The sequence below is a fragment of the Lethenteron reissneri genome, chromosome 63, assembly GCF_015708825.2.
Source record: "Lethenteron reissneri isolate LAM-NWPU_2019-01 chromosome 63, ASM1570882v1, whole genome shotgun sequence".
Lineage (NCBI taxonomy): Eukaryota > Metazoa > Chordata > Hyperoartia > Petromyzontiformes > Petromyzontidae > Lethenteron > Lethenteron reissneri.
This window is the reverse complement of record NC_083841.1, coordinates 5,885,333-5,909,271: the sequence shown is the minus strand read 5'-3', so window position 1 is coordinate 5,909,271 and position 23,939 is coordinate 5,885,333. Positions and strand designations below refer to the sequence as shown.

General features: G+C 54.7%; 1 protein-coding gene across 3 annotated transcripts in view; it reads right to left on the bottom strand.

The window, feature by feature from the left end:
- Nucleotides 1-608: 608 nt before the first annotated feature.
- LOC133358706 (voltage-dependent calcium channel gamma-2 subunit-like) overlaps nt 609-23,939 on the bottom strand; it is a 35,319-nt gene continuing 11,988 nt past the window's right edge. For all 3 annotated transcript variants that reach the window (XM_061577141.1, XM_061577143.1, XM_061577144.1), the window contains 3 exons: nt 6,941-7,024; nt 6,188-6,328; nt 609-1,635 (listed from right to left, as the gene is read on the bottom strand). In XM_061577141.1, coding sequence (XP_061433125.1) covers nt 962-1,635; nt 6,188-6,328; nt 6,941-7,024 — 899 coding nt within the window. In that variant the 3' untranslated portion in view covers nt 609-961. The remainder of the gene's footprint in view (nt 1,636-6,187; nt 6,329-6,940; nt 7,025-23,939) is intronic.

The following is a 23,939-nucleotide window of genomic DNA, read 5'->3' as shown; positions in this document are numbered from 1 at the left end:
ACAGGGCGATGTCGCCGTCTCTCTGTGTCCACGTGTCATCTCGCTCAAGTCAACCCACGGCGGCTCCTGCTGGCTGGGTCATGCTCACGTGACCTCCCGCCCAGGCCTCCACGTGCACGTAGCCTGGCACAGGCGCCGCAGTGACGTCACCGCCACTTGGTGGCGAATTGGTCGGCAGTTTTTGCGGCTTGGGATGTGTCATCCCTCCGGGCACTTTAGAATAACCGCCCGCCATCCACCGAATGAGTAAACAGTTCTGCAGCGAAATGAATCCCCCTACAAACAACAACAACAACACGAAGCCAACATGCCGTTCCTTCGCGAGTGTCACAACCAACTCCTCCTCGTGCCCATCACAAGTCGCTGGGCCAAAGTGTCGCCTTCGGGATTCCGGGTTGGCAGAAAATGTCATTTCCACGGGGAGACTGACGCAGAGGGGGGCGGGGGGCGGGGGGAGACGACGAGACTGGAGTTGAGAGAGGGAGACAGAGAGGGCGGGGAGAGGGTGAGAGGTAGGGAGGGAGGGACGGAGGGAGAAAGAGAGGGAGGGAGGGAGGGAGGGAGGGGGGAGGGGAGGGAGGGGGGGACAGAGGGGAGGGAGAGAGGGGAGGGAGGGAGTGAAGGGAGGGAGAGAGGGGAGGGAGGGAGAGAGGGGAGAGAGAGAGGGGAGGGAGGAGGGGGAGATGGGAGGGAGGGGGGGGACAGAGGTGAGGGAGAGAGGGGAGGGCCCTCGAAGCGTGGTGGTGGTGGGGGGTGATGAATGAGTAACTATCCACACCGCTCAGCTCCATGACGGTGTCACATGACCTGGGGGGGCCCCGTTCTACCGGACCACCTCGCAGCTCAGCATTTGACAACAGAGAGGTTGGAGGTGAAGGGGGGGGGGCGCCCCCAGCTCAAAAGAACAAAAAAACCAACAACGCCGCCGCTCTCCGCCAGCAGCTCTCATCAGCGCGGACGATCACACCGGCGTGGTCCTCCTGTTGGCCAGGCTGCTGCTCAGCAGGCCCTCCGGCAGCTCTTTGTGGACGCAGTTGTGGACGTGCAGGAAGCCGGCCTCAGCCGCCAGCCGCTCGGACGAGCTGAGGTAGGACGCGGGTCCCAGGATGCCCTTGCCCACACCGTCCCTGTTGGCGAGCGCGTACATGGCCATGTCGTTGGCGGACTGCTGCTGCTGCTGCAGCTGCTGGGAATGCGACAGCGTCAACGCCACCGGCGGAGGATGGAGAGGATGGTGCGGGGGAGTCACGTAGCCCTTGAGAGCGGCGGTCCGGTCGTCGTCGTCGTCGTCGGAGCGAGCGGCCGCGGCTGCCGGGCCGTCGCCTTCGCCGCCTTCGTCGTCGCTGGAGCGCGAGCTGGAGCGGGAGCGCCTGCGGTAGCGGTAGACGTAGCTGGGCAGGCGCGCCACGGTGGACCTCTTGAGGAAGTCGGGGCGGAAGCGCGCCCGCTCCAGCCGGTGGTTGTCGATGTAGATGCGCACGGCGAGGACGCCGACCATCTCGGCGACGACGAAGGAGAGCGCGCCGAAGTAGAAGGACCAGCCGTACGAGTAGCTGTTCTTCTTGGACTGGCTCTGGTTGGGGTCGCCCACGTTGGCCGAGATGTAGACGATGATGCCGATGATGTTGCTCAGGCCTGCGGGGCGAGAGGGAGAGACGGAGAGACGTGGCGCGCTCGCTCACTCACTCACATGCTCACCCAGTCGCTCAACCACCCACTCACACAACTGTAGTGACATTGAATGAGTCACTGTAGCGCGTGGCGCTGGGGGATTGGTAGACAATGAAATTACGGGTAGCAGCCCGTTCTACCAGTTGGACCCGTGGGCCAAACCCGGACCCTTCTGGGGGATCCAAAAGGGTGCGTGGCCGAGGGCGGTGCCTGGCTACGCTGTGGAGAATAAAAGGTGAGCTCCGACTCCGAGTCGGGGCCTGCTGCTATCAGGAATGGAACTCGTCATGCTGCTGTCGTCGTGGTCTTCACCTCTTCAAGCTGAGTCTGGAAGCATGTTGGCTGTCCCGACCCTGTATGGAGTTGTCCCCTATGCCTGTGAGAGCTGGAATTAACAAGATGGATAACGTCTCCTACTAGTATCTCTGAATTAGTACACTACATTTGGTGTCAGAAGTGTTATCGAAAGAAAAAAGTTTTTGTTTTAGCGTTGTTGGGAATTTATTTTCGAAATACTTATGGGAAGAATAGGCTATGTCAAAATCTGCAAAGAGGAGGTCCTGCATCAGCATATCCTCGAGCGATGAGGGTTCCCGGGCAGCCCCAATAGCCAGGACCCCGGTGGGGGTCCCGGAGAAGCGGTCCCGGCGGGCAGCGGGCGAAGGATGATGATCCCTCGCTGCCGTCGGCTGGCGAAGGCCTGCGGGCACTCAATGCATCGTGGAGCTGCTCTACGCGGTGACGGCGCTGGTGGGGCAGCTGGGTAAGGAAGAGCCGGTGGAGGGGTCTGCGACTCGGGGGCAGCGAACAGGCGACTCCGCCGTCACTGACAACCAATGGTGGGAATCGAGTCCCGCAGAATTTAACCTGCCGCTGACAGCTCATCCGGGGGCGCCTTCCCTCGCGCAGCGGCTTCCGTTTATTAAGGAATTTTCGGCTGCGGGGGGTGATTGGGCGGCCTTCTGGCGGCGTTTCGCCGCCACTTGCGAGCTCACAGCATGGTCCGACGTGGAGGTGCTACATGTTCTTCCCACCATGCTAGATGATGCCTTCGCCGCGTTTTTTCCCATTCCCCAGGCGGACAGGGCAATGCTGCGGCAAGCATACGCACAGTTTGGGTTCTTTTAACCCCTTCAAATAGAGTGGTTCGTGGTCTCACTTTGATAGGGGCCCAGATGATAGTCAGGGGGATTAGGAGCCCTTCCTGCAAATATTAAATGGTGGGCTGGGTACCGCGGTCATACAGGCGGGTACGGTGTTGGCCCACATGACAGCGGCGTGTTGTGGAGAAACGGATGATGTAACCACTTGGGTCGTGGCCGCGGTTGAACGGGATGCGGTGTTGGATGACTCGTGGATGGATCCGTTGTGTGTGGGTAATCCGGATTTGTCGTGGGAACAGAGGGGCGAGTTGCGGGCATTGCTTCGGGAATTCTTTGATGTATTTAGTAAGGGTAAATTTGATGTGGGCTGCACGTCCCTGATGCATCACCATATCGACACGGGTGGCGCCGCTCTCATTCGTCAGAACTAATTTCGGTTTAGACCAAAGGAGAAGGACTACGTTCGTTAGGCGTTCGATGAGATGTTTGCCGCCAATATAATCTCCCCATCCACCAGTCCGTGGGGTGCTCCCATAGTCCTGGTTAAAAAGAAGGGCGGGAGTTTGCGTTTTTGCGTAGATTTTCGGAATTGAAATAAAGTCTCCGTGGCAGACACGTATCCGCTCCCACGGATGGATGATTCGTTGAATGCCCTGTCGGGGGCGTGGTTTTTCTTCACCCTGGATCTATTGTCGGGGTTTTGGCAGTTGCCCCTGGATGAATGTTCAAAACCTAAAACCACGTTCTGGACACCGCAAGGGCTGTTTCAATTTAACGTGCTTCCGATGGGGCTTCACTCGGCTCCGGCCACGTTCCAGCGACTAATGGAGTTGGTACTGTCTGGGCTCCAATGGGAGTCATGTCTGATCTATTTGAATGCCGTGATTGTCTTCGGTCGCACGTTCCGGGAACATCTGCAGCGGTTGCGTGCGGTATTTGTTAAAATGCGGGTGGCTAATTTAAAATTCAAGCCACAGAAATGTTACCTCTTGAAAAAATCGGTTCACTACCTGGGTCACGTTGTTATCGAGTCCGAGATCGCCACGGACCCTACAAAGACTGCGTGTGTGAGTGGCCGACCCCCACGTCGGTGGGTTAGGTCCGTAGTTTTGTGGGGTTTGTGTCGTATTACCACCGCTTCGTGCCCGGGTTTGCAACAATCGCAAAGCCGCTCCACGTTCTCACGGCAAAAAGCCAGAGGTTTCGGTGGGGGAAAGAGGAGGAGGCCGCATTTGTTATGCTGCGAGATGGCCTTGTTCTCCACCTGCAAAAATATGACCCCGATTTCACATTGCCTTTTGTGTTGGATACGGACACCAGTGATACCGGGATCGGCGCCATATTGTCGCAGGTGGAGAACGGATTGGAGAGCGTGGCCGAGTGCTGTCCCCTGCAGAGCAGCGCTATTGTGTCACGCGCTGCGAGTTGTTGGCTATCGTGCACTTTGTCCAGCATTGCGAATGTCGCGTGAATATTGTTGTGTTCGTCGTCCCGCTATGTGACATATAAAGGCCAGCCGGGACGGCTGTTTTTTTCATGGGGGGGGGGGGGGGGGGTGATGTAGTGACATTGAATGAGTCACTGTAGTGTGTGGCGCTGGGAGATTGGTAGACAATGGATTTAGGGGTAGCAGCCCGTTCTACCAGTTGGACCCGTAAGATCCAGAAGGGTGCGTGGCCGAGGGCCACACTGGGGAGAGTAAAAGGCGAGCTCCGACTCCCAGTCGGGGCCTGCTGCCATTGGGAATGGAACTCGTCATGCTGCTGTCGTCGTCGTCTTTGCCTCTTCGAGCTGTGGGTCTGGAAACATGTTGGCTGTCCAGACCCGGTATGGAGTTGTCCCCTATGGCTGTGAGAGCTGGAATAAACAAGATGGATAATGCCTCCTACTAGTGTCTCTGAATTAGTACACTACACACCCACACACCCATCCACTCACCCACCCACTCAACCACCCACCCACACATCCAACCACTCACCCACCCACTCACCCACCCACCCGCACACCCACCCATATGCACACCCACCCACTCACTTGTACACCCACCCACCCACTCGCACACCCAACCACTCACCCACCCACCCACAAACCCACCCACTCGCACACCCACCCACACACACACCCACCCACTCGCTTGCCCACCCACTCGCTCGCCCACCCACTCGCTCACCTACCCACTCACCCACTCACCAACCCACCCACTCATCCACCCACTCACCCACGCAACCATCCCAACGCTGATTTAAAAAAATATATATTTATCTGCAAATTACAAACTCAACTCTTTTTTCTTTTACCGTGTTAAGTCCCCGACTGAGCAACGTAGTAGCTTTTCTTTCAGAAGCAACCACGTGGCTATCACAAATGGTAGCCTCAACGAAGTCTCTAATCGTCATCATCATCACGTGGAAATTCATGGCAGTAGCCAAATAACTCCGTGATGTCGATTCTAAACGCGGGGCGATGGGGGGGGGGGGGGGGGGGGAAACCGGAGGACCCGGAGAAAAAATCCACGCGACCACGGGGAGAGAAAGAGGGATCGAACCCACGACCTTCTGTACACCAGGCGAGGCAGTTAACATCTCATCGCCACCGTGATGATGATGACGGAGAGAGACACGCAAACTCCAAATATACAGCAGCAGGCGTCAGAGTTGGGATCTAACCCACGACCTCCTGTACACCAGGCGAGGTAGGTAACATCTAATCGCCACCGTGATGATGATGATGAGAGAGACACCAAACTCCAAATATACAGCAGCGGGCATCGTGAGGGTCGGGATTGAACCCACGACCTCCTGTACACCACTAACACCAGGCGAGGTAGTTAACATCTCCTAGCCACCGCAGCAGCATCAATATCACCCCCCACCCACCACGCTCCCATCCTACTTTGAAAACCGTGGCAGCACCCTCTTGAAAAGATCGTCTCTTTTTATTTCCTCCACCCCCCCCACCCTCTGGGAGGGAAGCGACAAAGCAGAACGAGGAGAGGGTGAACCAAGCCCGCGACACGACATGTTGCGACACGATACGACACCACGTGGCACCACACGACACTACGTGACACGACACCACGTGACACCACACGACACCACGTGACACCACATGACACCACGTGACCACACGACACCACGTGACACGACACCACGTGACACGACACCACGTGACACGATACCACGTGACACCACATGACACCATGTGACCACACGACACCACGAGGCACGACACCACGTGACACGACACGACACCACGTGACACGACACCACGTGACATCACGACACCACGTGACATCACGACACCACGAGACACGACACGACACCACGTGACACGACACCACACGACACCACGTGACATCACGACACCACGTGACATCACGACACGCAACCCGTCGCGGCCACACAAACACCGACCTGCCGACACGAAAAATATTCCGGCGCTGAGGACGACGTTGTTCTTGGACTTGTAGAAGCGACTGGCGGCGATGCTGAGCCCCCCGAAGAGCAACAGGGTCACGCTGAGGATGGGGAAGACGCTGGAAGCTCGCACCACGCCTGGCACGCGGACACACGCCGACCCGAGGGGGGGTGGAGGAACAGATGGTCCCAATCATTACGTTTGTGTCTCTCTCTCGTCTGCCTCTGGCGCAGGAGAGCGTCTCATTTCCGATCGTGCATCCGTCGAGGGATTTCTTTCTTCTCATCGTACGGATTAATAGCGGCGGATTAGCAGATGTTATTTTGGATGCGGTTATCCCGACTCGATCGTCTGTTCGGAATCAGGAAGCGGATCGTCGTCCGTTCCTCGTCTAAAGCAGTGAAGGCAGTGGCAGAGTGTTTATGATGTTGGCAGTCGATGGTTTGGTTGATGATGATGACGATGATGATGATGTAGATCATAACGATGATGATTATAACGATGGTAACGATGATGATGATGATATCGATGATGATGACGATGATGATATCGATGATGATATCGATGATGATGATGACGACGATGATATTTATGATGATGATGACGATGATATTGATGATGATGATGATGACGATGATATCGATGATGATGATGATAACGACGATTATGATGACAATGATAACGATGATAACGACGATGATGATAACGACGTTGACGATAACGACGACGACGAAGACGGAGCCACTCACGTAGCAGGTACTCGGCAGAGTCGGCCTCCATCTCCGTGTCGTCTGGGAGGTGATCGATCTTCTTGCACATCCCCTTGAAGGAGCCTCCACGGAGTCGGGGGGGGGGGGCAACACACGAGCTCATGGGTTATTATTTACACAAAGACAAAGGACCCCCCCCCGTGTAGCCTCGACAGACTGTTAGGGGCAAGTGCTGTGAGCGGCTGGTAGGGGTTCACAGACAGGGGTAGGGCTGGTAGGGGTTCACAGACAGGGGTAGGGCTGGTAGGGGTTCACAGACAGGGGTAGGGGTTCACAGACAGGGGTAGGGGTTCACTGACAGGGGTAGGGGTTCACTGACAGGGGTAGGGGTTCACAGACAGGGGTAGGGGTTCACAGACAGGGGTAGGGGTTCACTGACAGGGGTAGGGGTTCACTGACAGGGGTAGGGGTTCACAGACAGGGGTAGGGGTTCACAGACAGGGGTAGGGGTTCACTGACAGGGGTAGGGGTTCACAGACAGGGGTAGGGCTGGTAGGGGTAGACAGACAGGGGTAGGGCTGGTAGGGGTTCACAAACAGGGGTAGGGGTTCACTGACAGGGGTAGGGCTGGTAGGGGTTCACAGACAGGGGTAGGTCTGGTAGGGGTTCACTGACAGGGGTAGGTCTGGTAGGGGTTCACAGACAGGGGTAGGGCTGGTAGGGGTTCACAGACAGGGGTAGGGCTGGTAGGGGTTCACTGACAGGGGTAGGGCTGGTAGGGGTTCACTGACAGGGGTAGGGCTGGTAGGGGTTCACTGACAGGGGTAGGGCTGGTAGGGGTTCACTGACAGGGGTAGGGCTGGTAGGGGTTCACAGACAGGGGTAGGGCTGGTAGGGGTTCACAGACAGGGGTAGGGCTGGTAGGGGTTCACAGACAGGGGTAGGGCTGGTAGGGGTTCACTGACAGGGGTAGGGCTGGTAGGGGTTCACAGACAGGGGTAGGGCTGGTAGGGGTTCACTGACAGGGGTAGGGCTGGTAGGGGTTCACTGACAGGGGTAGGGCTGGTAGGGGTTCACAGACAGGGGTAGGGCTGGTAGGGGTTCACAAACAGGGGTAGGGCTGGTAGGGGTTCACAGACAGGGGTAGGGCTGGTAGGGGTTCACAGACAGGGGTAGGGCTGGTAGGGGTTCACAGACAGGGGTAGGGCTGGTAGGGGTTCACAGACAGGGGTAGGGCTGGTAGGGGTTCACAGACAGGGGTAGGGCTGGTAGGGGTTCACAGACAGGGGTAGGGCTGGTAGGGGTTCACAAACAGGGGTAGGGCTGGTAGGGGTTCACTGACAGGGGTAGGGCTGGTAGGGGTAGACAGACAGGGGTAGGGCTGGTAGGGGTTCACTGACAGGGGTAGGGCTGGTAGGGGTAGACAAACAGGGGTAGGGCTGGTAGGGGTTCACAGACAGGGGTAGGGCTGGTAGGGGTTCACTGACAGGGGTAGGGCTGGTAGGGGTTCACAGACAGGGGTAGGGCTGGTAGGGGTTCACTGACAGGGGTAGGGCTGGTAGGGGTTCACAGACAGGGGTAGGGCTGGTAGGGGTTCACAGACAGGGGTAGGGCTGGTAGGGGTTCACAGACAGGGGTAGGGCTGGTAGGGGTTCACAGACAAGGGTAGGGCTGGTAGGGGTTCACAGACAGGGGTAGGGCTGGTAGGGGTTCACAGACAGGGGTAGGGCTGGTAGGGGTTCACAGACAGGGGTAGGGCTGGTAGGGGTTCACAGACAGGCGTAGGGCTGGTAGGGGTTCACAGACAGGGGTAGGGCTGGTAGGGGTTCACAGACAGGGGTAGGGCTGGTAGGGGTTCACAGACAGGGGTAGGGCTGGTAGGGGTTCACAGACAGGGGTAGGGCTGGTAGGGGTTCACAGACAAGGGTAGGGCTGGTAGGGGTTCACAGACAAGGGTAGGGCTGGTAGGGGTTCACAGACAGGGGTAGGGCTGGTAGGGGTTCACAGACAGGGGTAGGGCTGGTAGGGGTTCACAGACAGGGGTAGGGCTGGTAGGGGTTCACAGACAGGGGTAGGGCTGGTAGGGGTTCACAGACAGGGGTAGGGCTGGTAGGGGTTCACAGACAGGGGTAGGGCTGGTAGGGGTTCACAGACAGGGGTAGGGCTGGTAGGGGTTCACAGACAGGGGTAGGGCTGGTAGGGGTTCACAGACAGGGGTAGGGCTGGTAGGGGTTCACAGACAGGGGTAGGGCTGGTAGGGGTTCACAGACAGGGGTAGGGCTGGTAGGGGTTCACAGACAGGGGTAGGGCTGGTAGGGGTTCACAGACAGGGGTAGGGCTGGTAGGGGTTCACAGACAGGGGTAGGGCTGGTAGGGGTAGACAGACAGGGGTAGGGGCTGGTAGGGGTTCACAGACAGGGGTAGGGCTGGTAGGGGTAGACAGACAGGGGTAGGGCTGGTAGGGGTTCACAGACAGGGGTAGGGCTGGTAGGGGTTCACAGACAGGGGTAGGGCTGGTAGGGTTCACAGACAGGGGTAGGGCTGGTAGGGGTTCACAGACAGGGGTAGGGCTGGTAGGGGTTCACAGACAGGGGTAGGGCTGGTAGGGGTTCACAGACAGGGGTAGGGCTGGTAGGGGTTCACAGACAGGGGTAGGGCTGGTAGGGGTTCACAGACAGGGGTAGGGCTGGTAGGGGTTCACAGACAGGGTAGGGCGGGTAGGGGTTCACAGACAGGGGTAGGGCTGGTAGGGGTTCACAGACAGGGGTAGGGCTGGTAGGGGTTCACACACAGGGGTAGGGCTGGTAGGGGTTCACAGACAGGGGTAGGGCTGGTAGGGGTTCACAGACAGGGGTAGGGCTGGTAGGGGTTCACAGACAGGGGTAGGGCTGGTAGGGGTTCACAGACAGGGGTAGGGCTGGTAGGGGTTCACAGACAGGGGTAGGGCTGGTAGGGGTTCACAAACAGGGGAAGGGCTGGTAGGGGTTCACTGACAGGGGTAGGGCTGGTAGGGGTAGACAGACAGGGGTAGGGCTGGTAGGGGTTCACTGACAGGGGTAGGGCTGGTAGGGGTAGACAAACAGGGGTAGGGCTGGTAGGGGTTCACAGACAGGGGTAGGGCTGGTAGGGGTTCACTGACAGGGGTAGGGCTGGTAGGGGTTCACAGACAGGGGTAGGGCTGGTAGGGGTTCACTGACAGGGGTAGGGCTGGTAGGGGTTCACAGACAGGGGTAGGGCTGGTAGGGGTTCACAGACAGGGGTAGGGCTGGTAGGGGTTCACAGACAGGGGTAGGGCTGGTAGGGGTTCACAGACAAGGGTAGGGCTGGTAGGGGTTCACAGACAGGGGTAGGGCTGGTAGGGGTTCACAGACAGGGGTAGGGCTGGTAGGGGTTCACAGACAGGGGTAGGGCTGGTAGGGGTTCACAGACAGGGGTAGGGCTGGTAGGGGTTCACAGACAGGGGTAGGGCTGGTAGGGGTTCACAGACAGGGGTAGGGCTGGTAGGGGTTCACAGACAGGGGTAGGGCTGGTAGGGGTTCACAGACAGGGGTAGGGCTGGTAGGGGTTCACAGACAAGGGTAGGGCTGGTAGGGGTTCACAGACAAGGGGTAGGGCTGGTAGGGTTCACAGACAGGGGTAGGGCTGGTAGGGGTTCACAGACAGGGGTAGGGCTGGTAGGGGTTCACAGACGGGGTAGGGCTGGTAGGGGTTCACAGACAGGGTAGGGCTGGTAGGGGTTCACAGACAAGGGGTAGGGCTGGTAGGGGTTCACAGACAGGGGTAGGGCTGGTAGGGGTTCACAGACAGGGGTAGGGCTGGTAGGGGTTCACAGACAGGGGTAGGGCTGGTAGGGGTTCACAGACAGGGGTAGGGCTGGTAGGGGTTCACAGACAGGGGTAGGGCTGGTAGGGGTTCACAGACAGGGGTAGGGCTGGTAGGGGTTCACAGACAGGGGTAGGGCTGGTAGGGGTCGACAGACAGGGGTAGGGGCTGGTAGGGGTTCACAGACAGGGGTAGGGCTGGTAGGGGTAGACAGACAGGGGTAGGGCTGGTAGGGGTTCACAGACAGGGGTAGGGCTGGTAGGGGTAGACAGACAGGGGTAGGGCTGGTAGGGGTTCACAGACAGGGGTAGGGCTGGTAGGGGTTAGACAGACAGGGGTAGGGCTGGTAAGGGTTCACAGACAGGGGTAGGGCTGGTAGGGGTTCACAGACAGGGGTAGGGCTGGTAGGGGTTCACAGACAGGGGTAGGGCTGGTAGGGGTAGACAGACAGGGGTAGGGCTGGTAGGGGTTCACAGACAGGGGTAGGGCTGGTAGGGGTTCACAGACGGGGTAGGGCTGGTAGGGGTTCACAGACAGGGGTAGGGCTGGTAGGGGTTCACAGACAGGGGTAGGGCTGGTAGGGGTTCACAGGACAGGGGTAGGGCTGGTAGGGGTTCACAGACAGGGGTAGGGCTGGTAGGGGTTCACAGACAGGGGTAGGGCTGGTAGGGGTTCACAGACAGGGGTAGGGCTGGTAGGGGTTCACAGACAGGGGTAGGGCTGGTAGGGGTTCACAGACAGGGGTAGGGCTGGTAGGGGTTCACAGACAGGGGTAGGGCTGGTAGGGGTTCACAGACAGGGGTAGGGCTGGTAGGGGTTCACAGACAGGGGTAGGGCTGGTAGGGGTTCACAGACAGGGGTAGGGCTGGTAGGGGTTCACAGACAGGGGTAGGGCTGGTAGGGGTAGACAGACAGGGGTAGGGGCTGGTAGGGGTTCACAGACAGGGGTAGGGCTGGTAGGGGTAGACAGACAGGGGTAGGGCTGGTAGGGGTTCACAGACAGGGGTAGGGCTGGTAGGGGTAGACAGACAGGGGTAGGGCTGGTAAGGGTTCACAGACAGGGGTAGGGCTGGTAGGGGTTCACAGACAGGGGTAGGGCTGGTAGGGGTTCACAGACAGGGGTAGGGCTGGTAGGGGTAGACAGACAGGGGTAGGGCTGGTAGGGGTTCACAGACAGGGGTAGGGCTGGTAGGGGTTCACAGACAGGGGTAGGGCTGGTAGGGGTTCACCGACAGGGGTAGGTCTGGTAGGGGTTCACAGACAAGGGTAGGGCTGGTAGGGGTTCACTGACAGGGGTAGGTCTGGTAGGGGTTCACTGACAAGGGTAGGGCTGGTAGGGGTTCACTGACAGGGGTAGGGCTGGTAGGGGTTCACAGACAAGGGTAGGGCTGGTAGGGGTTCACTGACCAGGGGTAGGGCTGGTAGGGGTTCACAGACAAGGGTAGGTCTGGTAGGGGTTCACTGACAGGGTCGGGCTGGTAGGGGTTCACAGGACAGGGGTAGGTCTGGTAGGGGTTCACAGACAGGGGTAGGTCTGGTAGGGGTTTCACAGACAGGGGTAGGTCTGGTAGGGGTTCACAGACAGGGGTAGGTCTGGTAGGGGTTCACAGACAGGGGTAGGTCTGGTAGGGGTTCACAGACAAGGGTAGGTCTGGTAGGGGTTCACAGACAAGGGTAGGTCGTGTAGGGGTTCACTGACAGGGGTAGGGCTGGTAGGGGTTTCACTGACAGGGGTAGGGCTGGTAGGGGTTCACAGACAGGGGTAGGGCTGGTAGGTTTACCAGACAGGGGTAGGTCTGGTAGGGGTTCACAGACAGGGGTAGGTCTGGTAGGGGTTCACAGACAGGGGTAGGTCTGGTAGGGGTTCACAGACAAGGGTAGGTCTGGTAGGGGTTCACAGACAAGGGTAGGTCTGGTAGGGGTTCACTGACAGGGGTAGGGCTGGTAGGGGTTCACTGACAGGGGTAGGGCTGGTAGGGGTTCACAGACAGGGGTAGGGCTGGTAGGGGTTCACAGACAGGGGTAGGTCTGGTAGGGGTTCACAGACAGGGGTAGGTCTGGTAGGGGTTCACAGACAGGGGTAGGTCTGGTAGGGGTTCACAGACAGGGGTAGGTCTGGTAGGGGTTCACAGACAGGGGTAGGTCTGGTAGGGGTTCACAGACAAGGGTAGGTCTGGTAGGGGTTCACAGACAAGGGTAGGTCTGGTAGGGGTTCACAGACAGGGGTAGGTCTGGTAGGGGTTCACAGACAAGGGTAGGTCTGGTAGGGGTTCACAGACAAGGGTAGGTCTGGTAGGGGTTCACAGACAAGGGTAGGTCTGGTAGGGGTTCACAGACAAGGGTAGGTCTGGTAGGGGTTCACAGACAAGGGTAGGTCTGGTAGGGGTTCACAGACAGGGGTAGGTCTGGTAGGGGTTCACAGACAAGGGTAGGTCTGGTAGGGGTTCACAGACAAGGGTAGGTCTGGTAGGGGTTCACAGACAAGGGTAGGTCTGGTAGGGGTTCACAGACAAGGGTAGGTCTGGTAGGGGTTCACTGACAGGGGTAGGTCTGGTAGGGGTTCACTGACAGGGGTAGGTCTGGTAGGGGTTCACAGACAGGGGTAGAGGTTCACTGACAGGGGTAGGTCTGGTAGGGGTTCACAGACAGGGGTAGTAGGGGTTCACAGACAGGGGTAGGAGTGGTAGGGGTACAAAGACAGGGGTAGGGGCTGGTAGGGGTTCACACACAGGGGTAGGGGTACACAGACAGGGGTAGGGGTGGTAGGGGTTCACAGACAGGGGTAGGAGTGTTAGGGGTACAAAGACAGGGGTAGGGGCTGGTAGGGGTTCACACACAGGGGTAGGGGTACACAGACAGGGGTAGGGTGGTAGGGGTACACAGATAGGGGTAGGGGCTGGTAGGGGTACACAGACAGGGGTAGGGGCTGGTAGGGGTTCACAGACAGGGGTAGGGCTGGTAGGGGTTCACAGACAGGGGTAGGGGTGGTAGGGGTACACAGACAGGGGTAGGGGCTGGTAGGGGTTCACTGACAGGGGTAGGGGTGGTAGGGGTTCACTGACAGGGGTAGGGGCTGGTAGGGGTTCACTGACAGGGGTAGGGGCTGGTAGGGGTTCACTGACAGGGGTAGGGGCTGGTAGGGGTTCACAGACAGGGGTAGGGGTGGTAGGGGTACACAGACAGGGGTAGGGGCTGGTAGGGGTTCACTGACAGGGGTAGGGGTGGTAGGGGTTCACAAACAGGGGTAGGGGCTGGTAGGGGTTCACAGACAGGGGTAGGGCTGGTAGGGGTTCACAGACAGGGGTAGGGCTGGTAGGGGTTCACACACAGGGGTAGGACTGGTAGGGGTTCACAAACAGGGGTAGGGGTGGTAGGGGTTCACAGACAGGGGTAGGGGTGGTAGGGGTTCACAGACAGGGGTAGGGGTGGTAGGGGTTCACAGACAGGGGTAGGGCTGGTAGGGGTACACAGACAGGGGCAGGGCTGGTAGGGGTACACAGACAGGGGTAGGGCTGGTAGGGGTTCACAGACAGGGGTAGGGCTGGTAGGGGTACACAGACAGGGGTAGGGCTGGTAGGGGTACACTGACAGGGGTAGGGCTGGTAGGGGTACACAGACAGGGGTAGGGGCTGGTAGGGGTTCACAGACAGGGGTAGGAGCTGGTAGGGGTACACAGACAGGGGTAGGGCTGGTAGGGGTTCACAGACAGCGGTAGGGCTGGTAGGGGTTCACAGACAGGGGTAGGGCTGGTAGGGGTACACAGACAAGTTGAGAGTTACGCTCCAAGCAAAATGTCGTGAACCACTTCCCTAGAGTTGACCTGGAGCATCGTTTCACGACTCGATCCGTGCGCCCAAATTCAATGATGAATCAGGTGAGGGGGGAGTGCGTGAGTGGGGGTGAGTGGGTGAGTGAGGGGTGAGCGAGTGAGTGGGGGGGGTGAGTGGGGGAGTGAGTGAGTGAGGGGTGAGTGGGGGGTGAGTGGGGGAGTGAGTGAGTGGGGGAGTGAGTGGGGGAGTGGGTGAGTGGGGGAGTGAGTGAGTGGGGGGTGAGTGGGGGAGTGAGTGAGTGGGGGGTGAGTGGGGGAGTGAGTGAGTGGGGGGTTAGTGGGGGAGTGAGTGAGTGAGTGGGGGAGTGAGTGAGTGGGTGAGTGGGGAGTGAGTGAGTGGGGGAGTGAGTGAGTGGGGGAGTGAGTGGGGAGAGCTGGAGACACGGAGGAGGCGGAGTGGGTGCTGAGAGCGTAAAACACGAGAGAAACACAGCCCCAAGCGAGGGAGGGAGAGAGGGAGGGAGAGGGGGGCAGAGGGGAGGGGGAGGGAGACAGAGGGCGAAGGAGAGAGGAAGGGGGAGGGGGGAGAGGGGAAGGGGAGGGAGACAGAGGGGAGGGGGAGACAGGGGGGGAGGGAGGGGGGGTGAGGGGTGGGGGGAGATGAACGCGACGGGGCAGGTGAGAGCGCGTGCGGGGAGGGGACCCCGGCACGCGGCAGAGAAAACCTCCTCGCGGATGCGGCGAGGAGAACACGGGGGGGTGAAGGAGGGGGGGTGAGTGGGGAGTTCCGTGTCAGTGGGAGCAGCATAGGAGCAGGGAGCGACCTCCCCACTGATTCCAGGTCTCGCGACGCGACTCGTTTCGTCTGCTTCACGCTGCTGACGCGGGGGACGCCGTGGGGCCACTCAAAGGCGTCTCCTGGGGCCAATGAAACGCGGACGAGGGATGTGGTGGACGGGGGTGGGGGTTCTGGCGAGCGAGCCGTGGGCCCCACGTGATCAGGCTCGAGGACGAATCAATGTTCGCGCGGACACATCGACTGGCGCACCAAGTCCGACAGAGCTCACAGCTGATTGGGTGCTGCTGCTGTTGCTGCGTTGGCGGTGGCGCACTAAGCGCCGTTAACATCGACAACGACGACACCATCGGCGGAGTTTGACTTCTATGTTTGGGCGGGGGGAGCGGGGGGTCTCTTTGTCTCGTGCACGTGGCTTCGGGTCGTCGTCGTCGTCATCGACGTCACACAGCAATGCGTGACGTCAGACCCCCCCGAGTGGAGGTGTGTGTGGGGGGGTGTCTCTTGCACGTGGCTTCGGGTCGTCGTCGTCATCGCCACCGACGTCACAGAGTAACACGTGACGTCAGACCACCCTGAGTGGTGGTGGGGGTATGTGGGGGGGGGGGTGTCTAGCACGTGGCTTCGCGTCGTCGTCGTCGTGGTGATGATGCCACGCTGAGGACGCAATGCGACTCGAGCACAAACACAAAACCCGGAACGGATCGCCACTTCGCCAACCCCCCTCATCCCACACCCCCCCACGGATCTATGCACGATACCACACGTGACTTCACCCACCAACCAGCGGTTCGCTTTGTCCCTTCCATTAGGAATCGGGGGTGCATCTAAAACATTTATTTTTAAAATATTAATCGTCAACTACTGAAAATAAATTCATGAAGGTGCCCAGTTTTGTAGGGGCGTTGCCCCCCCCACCCCCTCGTTGCCCCCCCCCCTGACCCCCCTCGCTGCAAACTCTGCCCATGAATAACAACATCAACAACAACATAAACAACAATATCAACAACAATATCAACAACTCAACGCGTTCCCTGTCCATAACAACACCGCGTGTCAGGATAAGTCACATCGGTGGGCTGGGCACGTTTATTAATTAATTTTCAGTCGTCTACAATTCAGATTTTAAAAAATTAACACGTAAAAACAAAGCTTTTCACTATAAATCCTTGATATGAGTGGCGGCTAGAGTCCTCTCGTCCTCTGGCTTGAGATGGCTGCCACCTATGGGTCAGATGATTGCCTGCCACCATTAAGCAATTGGTAATTAAATATAATTTATTTTTCCCTAAACAGTGTAAAGTTATGGAAATTTGTTTTCACGAAAATAAATTGTCACGCACAACGAGTCTGTGTGCAAAATGTCAGCTCGATTGGATCACGGGAAGTGGGTTAAAAAACGACCGAAAGATTTGCACGGTCGTAAGCGCGCAAGCAAGCAAGTGAACTTAATATAAAGGATTCAAAAATGCATCAATTCATCATATGCACCTGCGATTTCCTAATGTGAGGGACAAAGCGAACCCCTGTCCATCCCCCTAACCGCCCCCCCCAATATAGAAGCCAAACTCCTCCTACGGATCGTAAGCGTATCATAATAATAATAATTATCTTGACTTAAAGCTTTCGTGACTGCAGGAATTCACAATTTGTGGGTCTTTCGGTAAAGTCGCGTAGAAAGTTAAAATTAATTAAAAAAAACTACGACGTTTCGATCGCAACACAAGACGAAACGTCGTAGTTTTATTTATTTATTTTGTATTTATTTGAACTTATCCGCGTGATTTTACCGAAAGACCCAAAGATGATGTATAATAATAATAATAATCGTGATGATGATGATAATCATCGGTGATTTTTTTTTGCGTGCCTTCTTTCCGACAAGGACCCTTAGTCACATCACGTAAATGATTGATGTGCTCTGAAGAAGAGCCATTGCCCGAAACGTCGCCCCAGTTACATAGAGGCTGGCCGTAGTCGCCCGTCGCCAGTTAAATGTTTTTGTTTCTCTCGGGGGGGTGGGGGGGGGGTCTCTCTCTCTCTCCCGCCTTTGGCTGTCATTCCTTGACGAGACCTCGTCCCAGCGACCCCTACACCAAACCCCGCGGACCCGATGCCATCCCTCGCCTCGACGCCACTGCTCGTGACCACTGGCCAGAGGTCGCAAACGGGTTTTGATTCCTTACCCGTACCCGTACCCGGCCGCACCAGGGTCGCAAACGGGTACCCGTACCCGGCCGTACCCGTACCCTACCCGGCCGGGTACGGGTAGGGTACGGGTATCGGGTACCCGGTTGCGACCTCTGCCACCGGCCACCGTCTCTTCTAGCCCTGCCCATGCCTTGCCCTGCCCATGCCTAGCCATGCCCAGCCATGCCCCGTCATCCCTTGCCCTGCCCTTGCCCTCCTCTGCGCTGCCCTCATTCAAGAAGCTCGCCCCACCGCTTTGAGTGGCGCGCGGCCGGGAGATCGGAATCATCCTGGAGGAATCCGATGAGCCGGGAAGCTCTTTGTCGACACACGTGTGTCCAAGTGTGGAATCGAAAGTCCGGCGTTGTCAACCTCTATACCACAGCAGTAGTGGCAGCAGTAGCAGCAGCAGCAGCAACAGCAGCAGCAGTAGTAGCAGCAGCAGTAGTAGCAGCAGTAGTAGCAACAGCAGTAGTACCAGCAGCAGTAGCAGTAGTAGCAGTAGCAGCAGTAGTAGTAGCAGCAGCAGTCGTAGCAGCAGCAGTAGTGGCAGCAGTAGCAGCAGTAGTAGCAGCAGCGGCAGCAGTAGCAGCAGTAGTAGTAGCAGCAGTAGAAGTAGCAGCAGTAGTAGCAGCAGTAGAAGCAGCAGTAGAAGTAGCAGCAGTAGCAGCAGTAGTAGTAGCAGCAGCAGTAACAGCGGTAACAGCGGCATTGGCAGCAGCAGTAGTAGTAGTAGCAGCAGCAGTAACAGCGGTAACAGCGGCATTGGCAGCAGCAGCAGCCCATTGAGTGTAACACGGTCATTGATTTCGTTTAATCTTGACAGGGAGGCTATTGCAGTTTGAAGCCATAACTATATCTCTCTCTATACGCCATGAGAACTATGATCTGTCAGCGTTTAAGCACTCCGTAATACATATTATATATATAGTATATCTCATCATCAGCGTGCGTGTAGCAGCAGCAACAGCAGCAGCCAGCCGCTACCACTTGACGTGGTCGTTTTGCACGCAAGCGCCTCTCTCATCGCCCGGGGCTTCACTCGGACAGCTTTGTGGGGTGGAGGAGGCGGTAGGGGGTAATGTAGTGGTCACATCCACGTGGTCCGGCAGCTAAGAAGGGGACGGGTTCGTTTCCCGAGTCGGGTGCCTTCGCTGTGTGTGTGTGGGGTGTATGTGTGTGTGTGGGGGGTGTGTGTGTGTGTGGGGGGTGTGTGTGTGTGTGGGGTGTGTGTGTGTGGGGGTGTGTGTGTGTGGGGGTGTGTGTGTGTGTGGGGGGGGTGTGTGTGTGTGTGTGTGGGGGGGGTGTGTGTGTGTGTGGGGGGGGTGTGTGTGGGGTGTGTGTGTGTGGGGGTGTGTGTGTGTGGGGGGGGTGTGTGTGTGTGGGGGGGTGTGTGTGTGTGTGGGGTGTGTGTGTGTGGGGTGTGTGTGTGTGTGGGGTGTGTGGGGTGTGCGGTTGGCTACGTACGGTGCGAAAGAAGTTCAACGCACATACACTACACTATACACTACATTACTATACACTCCACTATACATTACACTACTACTCTATACACTACACTATACACTACATTACTATACACTCCACTATACACTACATTACTATACACTCCACTATACATTACACTACTACTCTATACACTACACTGTACACTACATTACTATACACTCCACTATACACTACATTACTATACACTCCACTATACATTACACTACTACTCTATACAATACACTATACACTACACTGCTATACACTATACACTACACTACTATACACCGTACTATACACCAAGGCCGTAGCCATGGAGTCAACATTGGGGGGGACCAAATCTTCCAGGGGGTCTGGGGGTCCCACCCCAGAAAAAAAAAAATCGAAATTTGAAAACTCATTTCCTGCCTAAAATATAAAAAAATTCACTAACACATAGGATTGACTTTTTATTAATTCTTTATAATAATGTCTAATATTACTCTTAGGTTTTTTCGGTAAAGTCACGTAGGTAAAAAAATAAAATTTAAATTAATTAAAGTAAGAATAGAAATAAAATAATAAATCACGACGTTTCGGAGGCAACACAAGTCTCCGTCATCAGGTGAGACAGTCACAGCCAGATTTACTGTATCAAATGAGGCAAACATTCCAAGATACAAGTTCTTAAATACAAGTTAAGGGGGGAGGAGGGGGGAGGGGCTTATCTGAATGTGGTAGCCAATGAATGGAACGTATTGGGGGGGGGGGGGGGCTAAAGAGAACAACAGGTGCACATGCTAGAAGAGAGCGACAATGCTAATATGTTGTTTTACCCAATGTTGGTTGACAATCCCAATACAAAAAAAGAGAGTACTGTTAAACGCTGGGGATGTCAACACTCGGTAAAGTAGAATAGTACCTGTCAAATAAGATTGTACAAAAATGTGTAGTTAAATCTTTTTTGCATGGTTAATAACATCTTTCCAATGATTACTCAGTTTGTACCCATCATCACGGTTGAAATTATGTCTGTGTTTGTATATCTGGATGGCTTCGTGTACAAACCTTTGATGGTAGCCAGAGGGTTTGCAGAGCACCTTGGTCTCGGATTAAACAATTTCATGAGAGCCCACAGCGTTGTAGCAATGATCGGCAACGGCGGAAGACTCAATTTTGCCGTGTTTCAGATCTGACTTGTGCTCGCGGACACGATCAGAGACATGACGTTTCGTTTCCCCAATGTAACAATCACCACAGCTGCATCTCAGTTTATAGACTCCAGGGTATTGAAAGTCAGGAATGACATCCTTCACAGATGGAATTAGATCACGGATTTTATGTACTGTACTAAATCGGACTTGGATCTTATGTTTGTTTATAATTTTGGAGATCTTTTTAGTCACGCCTGCTATGTATGGCAACGTGACAGTTAACTAACAAGATCATCACGAGTTCGACTTCCCTAATCGAACCAACCAAACGTCCCTCTCTAAAACCCTCGGCGGCAAGACCTCCCAGACTACTAGTGTATAGTAGTGTAGTGTATAGTAGTGTAGTGTATAGTAGCATAGTGTATAGTAGTGTAGTGTATAGTGTAGTGTATAGTAGTGTAGTGTATAGTGTAGTGTATAGTGTAGTGTATAGTAGTGTAGTGTATAGTGTAGTGTATAGTGTATAGTAGTGTAGTGTATAGTAGCATAGTGTATAGTAGTGTAGTGTATAGTGGTGTAGTGTATAGTGTAGTGTATAGTGTAGTGTATAGTAGTGTAGTGTATAATAGTGTAGTGTATGGTAGTGTAGTGTATAGTAGTGTAGTGTATAGTAGTGTAGTGTATAGTAGTGTATTGTATACTAGTGTAGTGTACAGTAGTGTAGTGTATAGTAGTGTAGTGTATAGTAGTGTATTGTATAGTGTAGTGTATAGTAGTGTGGTGTATAGTAGTGTAGTGTATAGTGTAGTGTATAGTGTAGTGTATAGTAGTGTAGTGTATAGTAGTGTCGTGTATAGTAGTGTAGTGTATAATAGTGTAGTGTACAGTGTGGTGTATAGTAGCGTAGTGTATAGTAGTAGTAGTGTAGTGTATAGGGTATTGTATATAGTAGTGTACTGTGTAGTGTATAGTTGTTTCAATGTATGTTAAACTTCTTTCGCACGCTATTTAGCCAACGAACTAAACACAATAACCAGTTCTGGAGAAGTGAGTTTGCAATCGAGACGATGATTTAGAAGAGCGCAGCTCCCGCGGCCTCACGTGTTCTGTCGGCCATTTTTGTTGTAAATAGGCGTGTGAATGACACTAATAGTCTGCTATTACTATTAGTGCAACTAATAGTGTAACTAATAGTAATAGTGTGATGTAGCTGCTCACCCCGAGCTATAAATGCTCTAATAGTGGCGTTGTCTTTGTACCGCTCGCCTTTTGGCGCTGTTCTCTGGTTTGACACTGGTCGTGAGACTAGGCCATAAAGAAGGCTGCTGTCTCTGGTGTAGGCCAATTAGTTTCAACGACAATGCCATCGATTATCAGAGCCATGTTTGTTTGCATGTTCACCACAAGTAGCGTGTGTGGTTAACGCAGAAACTTGATTCATTGCAAAAGGTTTCTTATTTGGTGTTTGAACATCTTAACACAACTCCTGTTTTATTTTGCCAGAAAGGGCAAAAACATATTCTTATTTTTCATATCTTGATTTTAAGCTTTCGTGACTACAGGAATACATACTCTTTGGTTCTTTCGGTAAAGTCACGTGGGTGGAAAAAATTATAGATCACGACGTTTCGATCGCAATACAAGCAACCGTCATCAGGTGTGAAACAAACACAGCAGGAGGACTGCTGTCGTAGGACATGTAGATGTTAACTACCTTGCCTGGTGCACAGGAGGTCGTGGGTTTGATCCCGACCCTGACGCCTGCTGCTGTATATTTGGAGTTTGCGTGTCTCTCTCTCTCATCATCATCACGGTGGCTAGGAGATGTTAACTACCTCGCCTGGTATACAGGAGGTCGTGGGTTTGATCCCGCCCCTGACGCCTGCTGTATATTTGGAGTTTGTGTGTCTCTCTTCACGTGGTCACGTGGATTTCTTTGCTAGGGTCCTCCGGTTTTTCTCTCCACATTTAGAATCAACGTCACGCGTTTAGAGTATCTATTGGACATCTGTGAAAAAAAGCTTCATAGCTCATCGGATTTGTCCGGTACAAATAATAATTCTCATTCTGTATTTTGACTGCTATAATTGTCCACGTGATTAGCGACTTCGTTGAACTATCATTTGTGAAAGACAGGTCGCTTCTGAAAGAAGAGCTACGTATGTCAGTGGGACCTTACCTGGTAAAGTAAAAAACATAATACTGTATTAGCTTAGTTTAGTATGTAGAGGGCTGTACATGGACTCCTCTATTTACAAACATTCGACTTACGAACTTTCAGAGATACGAACAAACCTGTCCATATGTCCAGTTGCCTGTTCGGACCGAGAGCCATAAGTTCAAACACTGCACAATAGATGGTGGTGGCATCTACATGTACAGAACATGAAGAACCAGTGGCATCTACATCTGCAGAACGTGAAGAACCAGTGGCATCTACATCTGCAGAACGTGAAGAACCAGTGGCATCTACATCTGCAGAATATGAAGAACCAGTGGCATTTACATCTGCAGAACGTGAAGAACCAGTGGCATATACATCTACAGAACGTGAAGAACCAGTGGCATTTACATCTGCAGAACGTGAAGAACCAGTGGCATCTACATCTACAGAACGTGAAGAACCAGTGGCATTTACATCTGCAGAACGTGTAGAACCAGTGGCATCTACATCTGCAGAACGTGAAGAACCAGTGGCATCTACATCTGCAGAACGTGAAGAACCAGTGGCATCTACATCTACAGAACGTGAAGAACCAGTGGCATTTACATCTGCAGAACGTGAAGAACCAGTGGCATCTACATCTACAGAACGTGAAGAACCAGTGGCATTTACATCTGCAGAACGTGTAGAACCAGTGGCATCTACATCTGCAGAACGTGAAGAACCAGTGGCATCTACATCTGCAGAACGTGAAGAACCAGTGGCATCTACATCTGCAGAACGTGAAGAACCAGTGGCATCTACGTCTGCAGAACGTGAAGAACCAGTGGCATCTACATCTGCAGAATATGAAGAACCAGTGGCATTTACATCTGCAGAACGTGAAGAACCAGTGGCATATACATCTACAGAACATGAAGAACCAGTGGCATCTACGTCTGCAGAACGTGAAGAACCTGTGGCATCTACATCTACAGAACGTGTAGAACCAGTGGCATCTACATCTGCAGAACGTGAAGAACCAGTGGCATCTACATCTGCAGAACGTGAAGAACCAGTGGCATCTACATCTGCAGAATATGAAGAACCAGTGGCATTTACATCTGCAGAACGTGAAGAACCAGTGGCATATACATCTACAGAACATGAAGAACCAGTGGCATCTACGTCTGCAGAACGTGAAGAACCTGTGGCATCTACATCTACAGAACGTGTAGAACCAGTGGCATCTACATCTGCAGAACGTGAAGAACCAGTGGCATCTACATCTGCAGAACGTGAAGAACCAGTGGCAGCTGCATCTGCAGAACGTGAAGAAACAGTGGCATCTACATCTGCAGAACGTGAAGAACCAGTGGCAGCTGCATCTGCAGAACGTGAAGAACCAGTGGCATTTACATCTGCAGGACGTGAAGAACCAGTGGCATATACATCTGCAGAACGTAAAGAATCAGTGGCATCTACGTCTGCAGAACGTGAAGAACCAGTGTCATCTACATCTGCAGAACACGAAGAACCAGTGGCATCTACATCTGCAGAACACGAAGAACCAGTGGCATCTGCAGAACATGAAAAACCAGTAGCATCTACATCTGTAGAACGTGAAGAACCAGTGGCATCTACATCTGTAGAACGTGAAGAACCAGTGGCATCTACATCTGTGGAACTTGAATAAC